At 39.8% G+C, this 17799-nt stretch overlaps 1 protein-coding gene across 10 annotated transcripts in view; it reads left to right on the top strand.

Annotated features, from left to right (window-relative positions):
• The window catches only part of cadps2 (Ca++-dependent secretion activator 2), a 725177-nt gene that overhangs the window by 523051 nt on the left and 184327 nt on the right, over positions 1 to 17799 (top strand). For all 10 annotated transcript variants that reach the window (XM_063058146.1, XM_063058145.1, XM_063058142.1 and 7 more), the window contains exon 13: positions 6272 to 6459. In XM_063058146.1, coding sequence (XP_062914216.1) covers positions 6272 to 6459 — 188 coding nt within the window. The remainder of the gene's footprint in view (positions 1 to 6271; positions 6460 to 17799) is intronic.

Genomic DNA, 17799 nt, shown 5'->3' with positions numbered 1-17799 from the left:
GAGGGATTTCAGCCTGAAACACCGACTGCTTATTTATTTCCATGGATGCTGCCTGACCTGCTGGGCATTTTGTGTGTGTTGCTAAGCAATTTAAAGTTATTGACCTTCTTCACATCCAATACCCGAATAAAGACTGGCTCATGGACTTCCAGCTTCTTCCTTTTGAAGCCAACAATTAACTCTTTGGTTTTGCAGACATTGAGTGAGACGATGATGTTGTGGCCCCACCCAACATGATTTTCGTTATGCTTCTCGTACGTTGATTTGTCACCACCTTTGATTTGGCCAACAACTGTGGTGTCACCAGCAAACTTAAATACAGCATTGGAGCTGCACTTAGCCACACAGTTGTAAGTATAAAGTAAGTGGAGCTGGGGACTAAACACACAGCCCTGTGGTGTGCCTCTGCTGGTGGAGATTGTGAAGGAGATGTTGTTGCCAATCCAAAATGACTGCGGTCTGCAAGTGAGGAAATCGAGGATCCAGTTGCACAGAGAGGTATCATGGCCCAGGTCTTGGAGATTAGTGATTAGTTTTGAGGGAACGATAGTGTTGAATGCTGAGCTGTATTGAATGGAGAGCATCCTGAGGTATGTACCTTCCTTGCTCAAATGTTCCTGATCTGAGATAAGAGCCAATGAAATAGCATCTTGTGTTGACCTGTTTTGATGGTTGGTAAAATTGGAGTGGGTCCAAGTCACCGCTCAGGCAGGAGCTGATACTCATTATGACCAACCTCTCAAAGCACTTCAAAACACTGGATGTAAATGCTTCTCTGTGATAGTCATTGGCGTTAGTTATCGTGTTCCTCTTGGGCACCAGTACACCCTATCCTCGTTATATGCGTCTTCAGACAATGTGGATTCACAGTTATGCGAGGAACCGATTTCTACCAACTTCTCCTTATGTGTCCAAAGCTCACAGTTATGCAAAGAGCACTGCTTTCCCACCAATACAAGTCACGTGTGCACGCCTCACAGTCTCACTGTTGGGACGAGAAACACTGTTTTCTCGCCAATACAAGTCACATGCACGGGCCTCATAGTCTCACTCCCGCCAGTCTCGCATTGGTTTTGGCAAGGTGTGGATGTGTGATCTTGCGCTCTTAAACTTTTGTTGTTTTTAACTACGGTGCAGCGATTTTGTGCTTGAAATATTTAACTATGCCTCCCAAGCGTCCGATGTCAATTCCTGGGCCATCAGCCAAGCAGCAGAGAACTGCTTCAACACTTGAAAAAAAGTTGGAAATTATAAACAGGGCGGCATCAGGTGAAGGTAACACAGCTCTGGGATGCTACCTTGTGCAGTTGTGGGCTATGATAGCTGAGTTAGGCATCACATCAAAGCAGGTGTTTAATACAGATGAGACCAGGCTTTTTTGGAAGCGTATGCTGAAACACACTTACATAAGTAAGGATGAAAAATCTGCGTCAGGTTTCAAGGCAGCAAAAGATAGATTGACTTTGCTTATGTGTTCCAATGCCGAAGGAGACTGTCAGATGAAGCCTCTCTTAGTTTATCATTCACTAAACCCCTGTGCTCTTAAGGGTTTGAGTTAGAATATGCTTCCTGTCCACTGGGCAGCTAACAAGAAAGCATGGGTCACTGGTCAAATCTTTGAAGTTTGGTTTGCTAATCATTTTGCTGTTGAGGTTGAATGCTACTGCCGGGAACACAATCTTGCCTTTAAAGTTCTTTTATTGCTTGACAATACGCCAGCCCATCCTAAACATTTGGACAACATTCATCCTAACATAACAGTGCGTTTCCTGCCGCCTAACACAACATCGCTGATTCAACCACTTAACCAAGGTATGATATCCACATTCAAGGCATAGATCCACATTCAAGCAACAGACGATTTTGAAAATCCCAGTTTACCAACGATGAGGGAATGGTGGATGTCCTCCAACATCAGACATGCCATCAACAACATTGATGAACCCTAGAAAGAGGTCAAGTCTTCCACTCTCAATGGGGCGTGGAAATCAATTTGGGTGGAGTGTGTGCACACCCTCAAGGAGTTTCCTGCTTTTACTGCAGCTGTCCAGGATTGTGTGCATCTGAGCTGTAAAATTGGTGGGGAAGGATTCTCAGATCTTGAGACTGCTGACATGGTAGAACTCCTGGATTCTCATGATGAAGAATTAAGTGTGGATGACCTTCTGCGTTTAACTCAGACTGAAGATGATAACGATGAAGAAGAAAGTGTCGAGTAGCAGGTGAAGGATTCTATGGTGAAGCAACTGGCAGAATTTTTTAAGGCTGTGGAACAATTGGCACAAATGGCGATGGACATGGACCCAAGTTTAGAACGGAGTCAGCATTTCAGTCATTCTCTGCAGTCAAGCCTTCTTCCCTACAAGCAAATTTATGCTGAAAAACAAAATGCTGCCAAGCAAACAACCCTCACCACTTTCTTCAAACCAGTGTCATCTCCTGCTGCCAGCAGTACTGAGAGTTCCGTGAGTCTTCCTTCACCCCTTGCTGTCCTTGATGATCCTGACGACACACAACCATCCACCTCATCCATGTAAAGCTGTCCGACACCACAACAACCACTCATCTCCTGGAGATCCACTGTTGGTGAGTACTGTACACCCTAGTATGTGAACTTTCTATGATTTATTACATTGAATATTACCTTAAATTGATGAAATGTAATATGAATGTTGCCTTGTGGTACTGCTTTTGTGTCATATTGGTATGAAAATGTGAATAAATTACAGATAAAACACATTTAGGAAACCTTCCAGAAAGTATCCCTATTTTCTCTATTTAAATAATTATTCACATTATGCATTTTCATATTATGCGTTGACTTCTAGGAACGTATCCCCCGCATATAACGAGAATAGGGTGTATGATTGAAGCCTGCTTGAAGCAGGTAGGTACCTCAGACTGCCGAAGCAAGAGGTTGACGTTGTCTGTGAGCACTCCACCCAGTTGATTAGCACAGTCTTGCGTACTTGACCAGGTACACCATCTGGACCAGATGTTTTCTGTCGATTCATCCTCCGCAGTGATGCTCACACGTTGGCCTCAGAGACTGAAATCACATGATTGTTGGGGAGTGTGTGGATTTCTGATGGCGCCACCATGTTCTGTTGCTCAAAGTAAGCATAAATGTCATTGAGCTCATCTGGGAGCAAAAGATTGTTGTCATTATGTTGCTTGGTTTAGCTTTATAGGATGTGATGGCATTCAAGCCCTGCCGCAGCTGTTGAGCATCCCGCTGTGATTCAAGTTTAATCCACAACTTCCACTTTGCAAGTGAGGTAGCTTTCCGGTGTTCATACCAATGGCCTCTTGTACTTCTCCACTTTGTAACAAATGTTTCACATCTGCATCATGTTTGAATAAAATATTTTCTAGTGCAATACAACATTTGGTTAAATGATTGATTCTTTTGTTAAAGGCTTGAATGTTGAAAGTTCTTAATTCAGTACATTCCTACTGAAAAAGCTGAAAAATATTCTTTCCTTCTCTCCTTCTGCCTTTGGCATATAGAGAAAGAAATTACAGAGGCAGCTTTATTGGTCGCATATGGGTGTTGATTGTGTTTTTACTCAATGTCAATTGTTACCATGCCACAGTTAATGGTCCAATTGGAAATGTGGCATTTAGCCCACATGAGCATCAATGGTAGCGATAACATGAGTACATGTTGCATCTTTGTCTCTTTTGTACCTGGTATAAATATTCTGATGCTTGTGATATTTTTTTTCTTTGTGTTCTTTTCCCAGACAAAGAGCTAGTCATTGTTTTGTCAAGGCTGGAATTCATTGGATAAAATAGACTCAGTTTCAAATTAATAAATGATTATCGAAGGTCTAGAGTACTTTGGAAACATTTTACACATAGAACACAATGGACACCACTTTTTTAAAAAGTATATGTTATGCAAATACTCAAAACTTAAAATTTCTTTTTATTTTCCTCAGGAAAATTTAATCTTTCTGCCTTTTATCTAATGTTTTTTATCCCAGAGAATTTATCTAGATGGCTTGGCGTATGATGTCCCAGTAAAGGGAAATCAAATCAATTGTTGAAAATCTAAATAAAAATAGAAAGTACTGGAAAACTCTGTCAATCAGGCTGCATCTTGCGGAAAGAAAAGCAGAGTTGGCGTTTTGGGTCAAAGAGCATTGGAACAGGGAAACAGTGAAAGTCAGTCAGTTTTAAGTGAAAGAGAATGTTGGACTGGATCAAGGGAATATTTCTGTTGTAGAGGTCATGCCATGCAATAGTATGTTAAAGAGAGAAGGAAAGTGAACAGAAACTTTGAGCTGAAGGGAGCTAGAAAGTGAGAATATAAACAAAGGAATGTGAAAAGCTGCAAAAGGCTGGATTATGGGCCATACCCATTAAGCCAGGCTGTGCTTACAGATAAGAAAAACTGCTGCACAAAAAGTTCCAGATTTTTTTCTTTGGTTTGAGATTCAAATTTTATGTTTGAACTTATTTTGAATTACAAGTTAATTGTCAATACAGTACTGGAATTTCTTTATATGATGCAATCCAGATTTCCTTTTTTGAATGTTGTATGTACATGGTAAAGGAGATAGGTTTGTTGATAATCTTCTCTGGGGTCGGTGATTTACAGGCACATATGGATTGTATGGGGCTGCTTTCACATTTCCTGCTTCAGTCTTCATGATCAGGCACCCATTTTTGGAGGAATCTAAAGAAGGTCTGTTGGCTTTTGCACAGGTCACCTCAGAGAGTGTGGAACCAGAGAGAATTTCTGAACAAAGCCAAAAGGTTTATGAACAGTTTTATTCTCTAATGGGTCATTTACAGCCAAGAAATGGCTTTTGTTCAGAATTCTCTGCAGCCCTTTTTAATATTCAAGGACAGAAAATACTGGCAGAATGGGAGTTGGGAATCTGTCCTTGTACTCTAGACATTCACAATATTCTGAAGTGAAGAATGCAGGTAAATGGAAGTTTCTAGTCTCCAAGTGAGCCACAGAATGGTAAATATTTGAAGTTTTTTTTATATAGATCACCAGTCTTGTGTAACTCATGCACTTAACTCAAAGATTATCTGTTGCAATGCTGATATATGAAGTTTTCCAATGGAAATATCGTGCTTTACATTTTCAAACAAGAAGGATTCTTTTGTACCCATGACAAAGATAGTATCTTAAATTTTTGGGTAAAGTGTGGGACTATCCATTAAAGGTTCTGCAGCAGTCACCCTTCACAACTCCGTGTGCCTGAGCAGGGACAAAACACTTCTCACATATTGTAATTGCATAATCTCTAGAGCAGGGGTTCCCAACCAGGTGTCCACAAACCCCTTGCTTAATAGTATTGGTCCATGGCATAAAAAAGGTTGGGAACTCCTGCTCCAGAGTACTGTCTACAATGTTAACGTGGCAGCTATATTATTCCACAGCAATAAAGTATTGGAGATCATATATTCCTCCCGTATAAGTTGTGCTCTGGGTACCAGGGAGAGCTCACCAGGTCTTCTGGAAAACAGTGCAATGAGGTCTGTTCTACCTGATAGACCTTCAATGGAATTCACTTGGGTGACATTATCCTGAAGCAGCATGCCATGTTGGGATCTTCAATCGTACCTAACAGCCAAGTCATATCACATGGTGAAATATATCAACAAAATTAAATATCTGTACTATATCAGCAACATTTAGTCTATGAAACATTTCTAGAAAACTTGTCCCTGACCACCTGTTCCATTATTTCCATCTTTGGTTTTGTTATCAGTTTTGTTAAATGCAGCATTTTTGGCATTTGGGGTAATAGAATTTCTCCCTTAATGGAACTTAGAAACCATTACCAAAAATTTACGATGTGGAATAAAAATTTACTCTCAGAGAATTTGTGTGAGAGAGAAAAAAATAACTAGGTAAATACAACATGTGAAAGAAACAACAAATCTTGCCAATTTGGTTTATATTATGGAAAATCACAATAGAGATAGTTTTCTAGAAATGCACCCCCTGTGTAATGCTGAGATGCATTATACAGTATCTGTGAATTAACAGTGCAGAAACAGTAAGGTCAATGTCAGTGTTGATGTTCCAAAGATCCCATTGGTTACTGTATTAAAGTTTCAAGTGTATTAATAATCCAGGAATAGTTCACAAGTAATTTGGAGAATCATTCAAAAAATTAAATATCTTTTTTCATTATAGCGTTGTTTCAATCTTACTGTAAAGTTGATAAAATATCAGCTTGAAGCAGACAAGATTAATGCTAAATCGCAACATTCTTATAACCTGGACTTCTGTTTTCCACAGGGTTGGTTTAGCCCCGGACAGGTGTTTGTGCTGGATGAATACTGTTCACGCTATGGAGTTCGAGGGTGTCATCGTCATCTCTGCTATCTCAGAGAGCTGACTGAGCGTGCAGAAGGAGGCACAATGATTGATCCAACTCTTCTGCATTACAGCTTTGCTTTTTGTGCCTCCCATGTTCATGGCAACAGGTAATCTGTTAAAGCAAAGCTCACAATCAAAGAAATGACTTTTTAATTGCATGAGCAGGAGGGTCTTGGCTCCCCTTTGGCATTAACTGTGCAAGTATTTAATACTCTTGCTCCTTCTGCTGGCTGGAAGATAGCATTCTTGGTTCATTCACTGTGCTCTGCAAGTCCACTTCTCCAGTAGAATGTACTCAGGGTGGAACAGTGCTGGTCAGGAAACCATAGGCTTGCAGTATCGATTTTTGTTTCTATTTAAATTGATGAAATTTAATGAACTGTTGATCTATAAGCTTTCCGACCAATCTAGCCTAGAGTTTCTGCTCTTCACAAAGGTAACAATCTAGTTCTACATTCAACCCCTTCTACGTTTCACCACCTGGGAAGTAAGATATATGATAATAATTGTGAAATAAGCAAGAATGTGCAACACTAACAGTGGCTCATTGAAACAATCAGCGCATCAGTGCAAGTAACAGTACTAACTCATATTTAAACACTGAGGTTAATAATAAACAACCACAGATGACGAGGCTAGATAGCGGTTACTTGAAGTCAAGACTTGTGATACAAATGATTTTAAAAAGAAGAAACATGAGGATAATTTATTTTTAGTGCTTTCATATCGAGAGTCAATACTAATAAGCAAAGGTAGGCTTAGGATAGGTTATGGGCAGCCAGGTATTGGATAAGATATAGTTAACTGATGATTGGACAAAAAGAAGCAACTTAGAATAGCATTGCATTACACCAGTCAAAAACGAAACTATACATACACTCTGCGGTCACTTTATTGGGTACAACTGTACATCTGCTCATTAATGCAAATACAGTATCTGTATTTGCATTAGTCATGTGTCAGCATCTCATTGCAAAAAAGCTTGCAGATATGGCCAAGAGGTTCGGTTGTTGTTCAGACCAAACAACAGAAGGGGGAAGAATATAAGAACATAATAAATTGGAGCAGGAGTAGGCCATCAGGGCTGTCAAGCCTTCTCCACCATTTAACAAGCTCATGGCTTATCTGGCCATGGACTCATCTCCACCTACCTGCCTTTTCCCCATAACCCTTAATTCCCCTACTATGCAAACATCTATCCAACCTTGCCTTAAATATATTTACTGAGACAGCCCCCACTGCTTTTTTGGGCAGAGAATTCCACAGGTTCACCACTCTCTGGGAAAAGCAGTTCTTCCTCATCTCCATCCTAAATCTACTTCCCCGAATCTTGAGGCTATGTCCCCTAGTTCTAGTCTCAACTACCAGTGGAAACAACTTTCCTGCCTTTACCTTATCTATCCCTTTCATAATTTTATATGATTCTATAAGATCTCCTCTCATTCTTCTGAATTCCAGCGAGTACAGTCCCAGACAACTCAATCTCTCCTCATAGTCTAACCCCCTCATCTCTGGAATCTCTAGAAAAATTTTCTAAGTGAGTATGACCATGAAATGATTGTGTGGCTGATGATGTAGTTTGAGTATCTCAGCAACTGCTGATCTCCTGGGATTTTCACTCACAGTCGTCCCTAGAGTTTACAGAGAATATTGCAAAAAACAAAAATGCACTCAGTGAGCACAAAGGCCTTTTTAATGAGCGAGGTCAGAGGAGAATGGCTAGACTGGTTCAAGCTGACAGGAAGGCAACAGTAACTCAGAGAACCATGTGTTACAACACTTGTGTGCAGAAGAGCATCTCTGAATGCACAACACATCAAACTTTGAAGTGGATGGGCTACAGCAGCAGAAGACCATGAACAAACACTCAGTGGCCACTGTGTATGTATCAGTGGCAGGCTGGGTTCAAGAAGTTATGTTTTCATGATGGAAGTAAGCCATTTTTGTAAGGAAAAATCCATGTTTTTGGGATTCAGTTGGCAACTGAATGGAACATATTGGGAAAATCTAGTTTAGTCCAAGGCATTTCAGGGAGAAAGAATGAAATGTGTGATACTGAGTTGAAATCAATGAAAATATAAGAGAGGGATTCGGGCCAGCTGGTGGTGCAACAACATCGGCGCCGGACCCGGGAGCAGAGGTTCCCGGGTTCGAAACTAGTCGGGTCCGCCCTCGCGCATGCTTTCCATCCGTGTCGGGTTGAGTGTCGAGATCGCAACTCGACTTCGTAAAACAAAGGGAAAATACTGCGAAAATGTCTGTGTGAGGAGTGGCCGCCCCACAGTCTCTCTCTCTCACTCTGCACCTTGTAAAAAAAAGTCATGAAAAATCCATCATCACAGACGTACGCACGGACACGCAGACGTACACGCAAAAAAAAAGAAAGTATAAGAGAGATGAAATAGCCTATTTTACAATATTGTCCATTCAATGGCTTGTGATAGGAAACTGGAGCTCCTGCTTTAGGCATAACTATCTGGGTGGAGTGCATGGTTGTAAAGCTCCTTAAGTGTCAAGTTGATAGACTAGCCACGGTGATCTTTTCCAGTCCTTATATTCAAGTTTTTTTGGCTTCTAGTCAAAAATTTATGTGAACATCACAAGGTGTTCAAAGCTCTTAAACCGCAATAAATTTTCCTAATGAGGAAATGTGTAATGACAGATTACAGCCATAGCTTAGAGAGGAGAAGCAATTGAGTCATGATTTGGAAGTCAAAGTGTACTCTGTTGCAACTTGGTTTCTTTCTGAAAGACAGGTCTCAAAAATATGACAACCACCAATGTTATTTGATTATTGACAACATAAGGACGAATAGCGAACCTATGCCACGCCCAAATATTTTGTTGGCATGCAGTAATCCCACCCATAAGATAAAGATAAACAATGATTATCTTTACTGCTAAATGAAGAGCCAGTTTGTTTTTTTGACAGTGCGAGAGAAGTGGCATATTTTCATAGGAAAGATCTCACGTCAGCCTGGCACCAGCCAGACAGTTGTGAGAACATGTGACATTGCACGATACATTTTGAAAACCTCGCAGACCTGGAGTACAGATCAACATTCGGATAGCAAACGGTTGGTCCAGTTGGCACTGGCTTCACTCTGCTTAAGATTTTTCTTCTGTTGTTTGTGAGCGAACATTGGATGTTCAGTGATAACAACATCCAATGTATCTGGTTTAGCACCTCTATGAATATTTATTTTTTTACAATAAAATTAGTAAAACTATGTTATTTAAGTTTAATAGTGAGGTATTTTTAAATTGTGCTTACCATTTTTAGCTTGTTCAGAAGCCTGGGCAGTACAATATGGAGAGCAAGCTGTTGCCCACGTAGCAAACTCCCCCTCTCCAAGCATCTGATGAACCAAGAGGAATGGTAGAGACCGATACAGTTTGGTACCAGCAGCGTCACAGGAGTTGCCAGTGGAACTCAATGTAGGACTGCCTTAGGGACTCCAACTCCAGATTTTTCCCTCGGGGTTTACTCCCGAAGCCTTCCCCATGAGTGTGTATAGCCGCAAGGCAGCAGAGGTTTGAGATCAGACCCTTTCTTCTCTTAGCTGAGCTGCCAACATGGTTGCCAAGTCCCATCTGCCTGAAGAGACTGGTTTTAAGGCACCAGTAACCAAATTTTGCCCCTTCTCCAGTCAGTAAAAATGTTGCTGGACTTATTAGCTAAGCCACAGGTGAAGGCCAGAAGCTGGACTTGGTTGACGGAGGCTATTTGAGGAACATGCCATTGGGAGCATTTAATAGATAGTGAGAACTTGTCCCCATTACCACGCCTGGCTATAATAACCTGAAGGAACCAGAACAACTAACAGAAAATATTAATTTATGTAAATTTCTTTCAGTTTGTCTTGATGAGAGCACTGATGTTACATCATAAGCAAGGGTAGCTGTTATTGCTCCTTTTTTTTTTAGAGGTGATGAAATATGTTAACTTGATAACATTACCTGCATACAACATGGGGTAGAAATATGTAAGGCAGCTGTAAAAGAATTGTCTGGCTAACAAGTTAACTTTTCAAAAATAATTTCCGTGACTACTAGTGGTACACCCAGAATGATTGGTAAAGAGGCAGGTTTTGTCAAGCTGTTTGTAAAGTATGTTGGACATCAACTGATAGGCTTTCATTGTATAGTACACAAGGAAACATTGTGTGCAAAAGCTGGCCTTAAGGAACCAAAGTAATTAATTTTAAAGAAAGGGGCTTCCCTTCCTCCACTATCAACTCTGCTCTTAAACGCATCTCCCCCATTTCACGTACATCTGCTCTCACTCCATCCTCCCACCACCCCACTAGGAATAGGGTTCCCCTGGTCCTCACCTACCACCCCACCAGCCTCCGGGTCCAACATATTATTCTCCGTAACTTCCACCACTTCCAACGGGATCCCACCACTAAGCACATCTTTCTCTCCCCCCATCTCTCTGCATTCCGCAGGGATCGCTCCCTACACAACTCCCTTGTCCATTCGTCCCCCCCATCCCTCCCCACTGATCTCCCTCCTGGCACTTATCCGTGTAAGCGGAACAAGTGCTACACATGCCCTTACACTTCCTCCCTTACCACCATTCAGGGCCCCAAACAGTCCTTCCAGGTGAGGCATCACTTCACCTGTGAGTCGACTGGGGTGATATACTGCGTCCGGTGCTCCCGATGTGGCCTTTTATATATTGGCGAGACCCGACGCAGACTGGGAGACCGCTTTGCTGAACATCTACGCTCTGTCCGCCAGAGAAAGCAGGATCTCCCAGTGGCCACACATTTTAATTCCACATCCCATTCCCATTCTGACATGTCTATCCACGGCCTCCTCTACTGTAAAGATGAAGCCACACTCAGGTTGGAGGAACAACACCTTATATTCCGTCTGGGTAGCCTCCAACCTGATGGCATGAACATTGACTTCTCTAACTTCCGCTAGGCCCCACCTCCCCCTCGTACCCCAGCTGTTACTTATTTTTATACACACATTCTTTCTCTCACTCTCCTTTTTCTCCCTCTGTCCCTCTGAATATACCTCTTGCCCATCCTCTGGGTCACCCTCCCCCCCTGTCTTTCTTCCCGGACGTCCTGTCCCATGATCCTCTCGTATCCCCTTTTGCCTATCACCTGTCCAGCTCTCGGCTCTATCCCTCCCCCTCCTGTCTTCTCCTATCATTTTGCATCTCCCCCTCCCCCTCCAGCTTTCAAATCCCTTACTCACTCTTCCTTCAGTTAGTCCTGATGAAGGGTCTCGGCCTGAAACGTCGACTGCGCCTCTTCCTATAGATGCTGCCTGGCCTGCTGCGTTCACCAGCAACTTTGATGTGTGTTGCTTGAATTTCCAGCATCTGCAGAATTCGTGTTGTTTTTGTTTTTGTAATTAATTTTATTTCTGGGTGTGTTCTGAAAAATAACGATAATTTCAGAATTTACTGAGTGAAGCGAATATTGTCTTAGTAGTGGTTTCGTCCTTAAACCTTTGTTTAGTGATTGGACGAATTACATCTGTTTTTGATGACAGAAGCAGATTCTTGTCAAGAATTATATAACATTGTGGGGATTTGCAGATTGTTTTTTTGTAGATTTCTCCTCAAATTAATGTGATGAACAACAAATTACATGGATCAGGCAAAACACTTGATGTTACATTTGATAATGTAAAAGCCTTGAAATCAAACTGAATATACTTCAACATGTTGCCAAGAATGGCACTTTTAAGTATTTTCCAAATCTAAAGAAACAGATGACAGATATTGAAATTCCTGAAAAAAGGCAGACATTCAGAGCCTACCAGTGTACTATTCAGCATCATTGATTCAACTACTGAACATTCTTTAAGATTCTCTAAGTTCATGTCATTTGAAGAAAGTGCAAAATTCATGAAGTATGCAGACAGTGTAACTTTTGCCAAACTGAATTTGGAAATGATACAGTGGATTGATTTGGATAATTTTGAAATATATTTGATTTATTTACAAAGCTGCACAACTTGGAGGTAAAAGAAATGTTAATTTAAGAGCTAGAAACTGTTGAAAGAAATCAGTTAGTTACTGGGTCATACCATAAACAACCAAATAATAAGGTTCTGAAATTCTGGGATTCCATTCTTGAAACTTTTAATTGTCTGAGAAATATTCCAGTGGAAATATTACCTGTATTTTCATTGACATATTCATGTAAGTCATTGTTTTCAGTGATGAACTTAGTTAAGATTAATTATAGGAGTAGACTTACTGATGAAATTAGTGCTACCTAGCTCTCAAAACAAATAAACATATGCTGGGTATAAAATATTTGTCATCATTAGTGCAGTGAAAAAGTCCCACTGAGAGTACATTGTGCTTATTTTCATTTCCTTGATCTTTCATGAATATATACCAAAGTTTTTAACTTCATATTTCTATTTGTTGTGTTTTATATGAGGTAAAATAACAATTCTATTTTGAACTAATGTTATTTTGCAATCATCTTAAAAAGTTAATATTCATAATTTTTGAACAGGTTTTCTGGAATAATTTGTTTATTTCATTCTTTCTGTTATTCTTCTATTGACAGTAAAACAATTAATACACTTAAATAAGCAACACAACTGATCTTTTTTCCTTAAACACTTCATAACAATTGTTATTAATTCACTTATCAATGATAATCTGTATCAAAATTAACATGGCACATGAGAGGTCTTTGTGGAAGATTGTCGCCAGTTTGAGTGCACACGTTCCAAGTTTTGCCACTCCTGTCCTAAACCCTCCTGATGCTCTCTTATGGTACTCGGAGAAACCTTGCCTTCATTCCAACTGTAGTTGTGAGATATAGCTGTGAATCATTGAAATGTTTTAATTTATTGTAAGCATGTCCCTTATCCTGTAAAAGAAAAGGTTATTAACAGAGGCAATTTTTGTTCAAAAATTAGATCATAATTTCTAATGATGTAGTAACCATGTTTCAATACTTATTGTGGAATGTTATTCCTCAATGAAGACACCAGCAATTAAAAATGACATTCCTAACTTTTAGAACAATACATTGAAGTGAAAGATGGTGGAATTCTTGCGAATTGATTTACTTTGTAAGAAAATGTGCCTTACAACTGAAAGGGATGGAGATACTCAAATGAACAATTCTTTATTGTAAAAATCTTCCTCCATTCAAATTTAGCACAATACTGCTGTTTTGCCCATTGTGCTTGGTGAAAGCTTATAACTGACTGAATAGTTTGCATTGGCTTGAATCAGAATTAAACATTTTCTGTATGAAAGAGCCCTGAAATACACAAGGTCCAAATGGAACTGAGTAAACAAAGCACAGGAGGATCTTCAAGGTAGCAACAGTTCTGGAGGTTAAATCTACATTGTAGCAACTTACAAATCATGAACAATTTGCCTTCACTTGCTGCTTCAGCAATAGAAAAGATTTAAGAGAAGCATTTCAAACAGTGTGGTAAACTTAGGGTATATACATAGCATATTACGTACAGTTTTGATCACCCTGTTTAGGAAAAATGTCATTATGCTGGAAAGAGTGTGAAGGTTTTTGAGAAATTTGCCAAGACTCGGGGGTCTGAGTTATAGGGAGGGTTCGAACAGGCAAGGATTTATTCAGTGGAAGGTAGGAGACTGAGGGATTACTTTATGGAAGTGTATAAAATTATGAGAGGCATAGATTTGGAGAATAGACTCAATCTCATTGATTGAGATTGAATAGACTCGATCTCATTCCCAGGGAAAGATAACCAAAAAAAGAATAATCTGTCAGATAAAGTAATCGTGGCAGGTTAAATAATGACTTTTAAAAGACATTTGGATAAATACGTAAATAGAAAAGCGTTAAAGGGATATAAGCCAAATGCAGTGGGCACCTTGGTCAGCATGGATGAATTGGGGCAAAGGGCTGTTTCTGTCTTATATTATTCTATGACTCTAAAAGCAGAACACTTGAATTGCTGGAAATCAGAAATTTTAAAATGCCAGGCAGGCAGCATGTATGGAGAGAAAAATGAAGTTTGTACTCAAGTCAATGATCTTTTATGGAAATATTGGGAATGATTGACCAAAGCCAACTAACTTTTAAGAGTATTGTCAGAATAGTCTTTTAAATTCAGCACATGACCTAAGGATTGACAAATACTTTTATAGAATGTGAGCAGCAGCAACCATTATTGAACTGGGGATAGAGGAGAAGAAGCTGCATAGGAGACCAGAACCAAATCACCGAGAGTTACCGCTTGGGTTAAAGAAGCCATTGCTGGAGAAGGCCATTGACCATTTTGTATAGTAGAGCTGAAGTTTTCAATTTATCACGCTGAGGATCGTGGAGCTGGTGGGGGAACAAAGCTGTGTCCAATGCTGTGGAACAGGATGTGGGAAATGCAATTCTAATGCATTGTTCTCTGAGGCTGGAAGTCTGAAAGGGAGTGTTTTGAAGATTTCATATCACAGTCTCCGTCTGTCACTTCCACAATGCCCAACCCCACAGTCCTGCTCCCAATCCTAACAGCCCAAATGGATTATGCTTCTAAGGACTTGAAAGTTGGGAAAAAATTGAGGGAGACCTTCCAAGTCTACTTTGCTGATGGAAAAGGACATCAGGTAAGGGAGGGAGCATTCATTTTCCTTCTGCATCCATTTAATTTATTGGATGGAGAAATGTGACAGGCATGTTTGCATCTTCCTGATTTGCATTCCTGGCAGGATTGGGTCATTCTGCTAAATTCAGCTTCCTATCACCAGTGTGTATTCAGAAACGAAATTAGGATACTTGCTGATTTGTATACTTCACTTGCATTACGGCAGAGTCAACAGTTCAATGAACCTTGTTGGCTGTATTTGTGTTGGTTTATTATTGTCACATGTACCAAGATAAAGTGAAAAGCTTGTCCTGCATATTGTTCACACAGATCAAATCAATACATAATACATTGAGCTTTATGAAGGTAAAACAATAACAATGAAGAATAAAATATAAAAGCTACTCAGAAAGGACAATGCAGGTAAATGATAAAGTGCAAGATCATAACAAGATAGATTCCTAGACCCTGAGTCCATCTCACCAGGCAAGAGGTCCATTCAGGAGTCTGAAAACAATGGGATAGAATTTGTTCTTGAACCTGTTGGTATATGCTTTCAGGCTTTTGTATTGTTTGCCCAATGGGAGAGGGAGAAAATGACCCACTGACTGTAAAGGCTTTCCTGTAACCTGGCTTCATGAAAGGTTGCATGAATGCAGATCTTTACTTAAGTTTTTTTTGGGGGGGTTGCCAGTTAAAAGTGTCACAGTCCTTTCTGGACAATCAAAGGAAAACAGCACAGGTGTGTTTTGTTGCTTCCATTGCAGAAAGCTTGGTTTTGTTATATGAGATGACATAGCTTGTCCAAGGGACAATCAAAGTCTATGGCTGAAGTGACAGATTTTCAATAATTTTCTGATACCTGTTTCAATGTGACACAAAGTGATACTTGGTTCAAAGATTTCATTAGTGACATCTTCCTAGCTTACCTTTCTCACCTGTCAGTTTACGTCCATTTAGCTGGCTCTTGACAGGCCTGGCTTGGAACTGTCACCCACTAGAATGAGCTTGAATGTGACAGTATCCCCCAGCATCTTAGCACTGACTCCAATTTTTTTCTGACAGTTCAAAAACAAAGTAAACATTAATCAAGGATTATCATCTTATGCTGGTCATTGAGCTGAAGGGAGATGACATGCTCTTAACTTATCTGCACAGGGACAGGGCTAATTCAAGTCATATTTATCTCGCTGCTTGAATGCAGTACCCATCACTGCTCTGCTTTCGCATATTAACTTGAAGCTTGTCATTTCAGATGACTGGGCAGGTCAATCAAATCAGAATATATACCAGCTCTTTACATTTCGTGAACAATTTTACCATTATGAGGTGACAACCTGTATCATCAGTAGCTTAATGCCTTCTGTAGCTTAAAGGAGCATTTATATCACTGCCACCATTTGACCTGGCATGACCTTCTCTGTGCTTTGTTCTGTTATTCTGACAAGACAACTTTACTTCACTTCACTAGGGTGTTTCAGTGAACCAAACTGTTGGTTATTTGCTTTGAAATTCAAATATACTGCAACTTCTGTTGTGACTGTCATCTGTAGTGTGTTAAATCAGCACAAATTGCTCTACACTTGCTGAAAACCAAGAACCAAGACAAAACGCCAGAGATTAAACACATATTTAGAATTCATAATTACTTTTTGTTCTGAAGCTTTGTTTTGATGGATATCATGCATGGTGACCTGTTGAAACTAATTATTTTCAGCTGCAGGGATATTTTTAGATAATCTAAGTCTCCAAAATTTATTTTGATGGGTTTAGTAAATGGATTCTTGCCAATCAAAAAGCAGTGAAGTTTTTGTAGATAATGAAAGTAACTCTTTATTCTAATATTGTATCATCTATGCCTTTGTTCATTAAGCTCTAGACCCAGTTTGATGTTGAAATGTTTTCTCTCGAAAGAGTTAAATTAACAGTGTCTCATTCACATTGACGTGTTTGCAAGGAAGTACACAGGGTGGAGGGGTGTTGAGGGATGTGGAATCAAAATTTTGTATTGTAAATGCATGTTACATATACACAGACAATGATATTGCTGATGGCATTAAGAACAAAGAATGTGCAGTAAAATATAAAATTAATTACAAATGTAGAGTTAGAGGAATATTAAGGGCTCCAAAATAATTTCCATGAATAAATTGCTGTCCAGAAAAGATGTATCAGTCTTTTGAAAAAAGGAAGAAAGGAAATGCTTCCTTCCTTTGTCAGAACTGGAAAAGAAAGGAATACAAGTTAGCTTTCAATAGGAAAGAAAATGGGGGAGGGACGTGTTGAATAAAGGGAATGCTTGTGATAGGATGAGTCAAAATAGCTTAATGATAGTAGTTGCCAGCACATTAATTTTTATGGTCTGTGGAATGAGTTGTTGATAGTAAGTGGTAGGATTTTCCCAGAAGCTAGACCTGTATAAATAAGACAGGAGAACTACTATCCACAGATGCTGCCTGGCCTGCGTGTTTTCCAGCATTTTCTGTGTTTCTTTCAGATTTTGAGCATCTGCAGGTTGATTTTGACTTTCAGGAAGGAAATAATGCAAGCTGTGATTACAATTTTCTTATCCTTTTTGACTGCAGCTATGCTGCCAGAGAACTGGAGGGCAGCAAATTTCATAGCATTGTTTAAAATGAGAGAAAGAAATAGACCATTATTTGCTGGCAGTAGCCAGCAAATTATTGGAAACATTCCTGAGGTTGAGCAGAAATGGTAATTGAGAATGGGAGAGTTGTATATTTAATTTAAGGACAGTCATGTCGTTTAGCTCTGAGAAGATTGAAAAATGTGTTGAAATTTTTGAGATGGTTAACAAGATGAGTTGGCAACAGCAGCACATGTGACATGATATGCACGGATTTTAGCCATGCACTTGATCAGAA

This window comes from Mobula hypostoma, chromosome 9 (assembly GCF_963921235.1).
Source record: "Mobula hypostoma chromosome 9, sMobHyp1.1, whole genome shotgun sequence".
Lineage (NCBI taxonomy): Eukaryota > Metazoa > Chordata > Chondrichthyes > Myliobatiformes > Myliobatidae > Mobula > Mobula hypostoma.
Note: the sequence above shows the minus strand (reverse complement) of the source record. Positions and strands in the feature narration are given on the sequence as shown.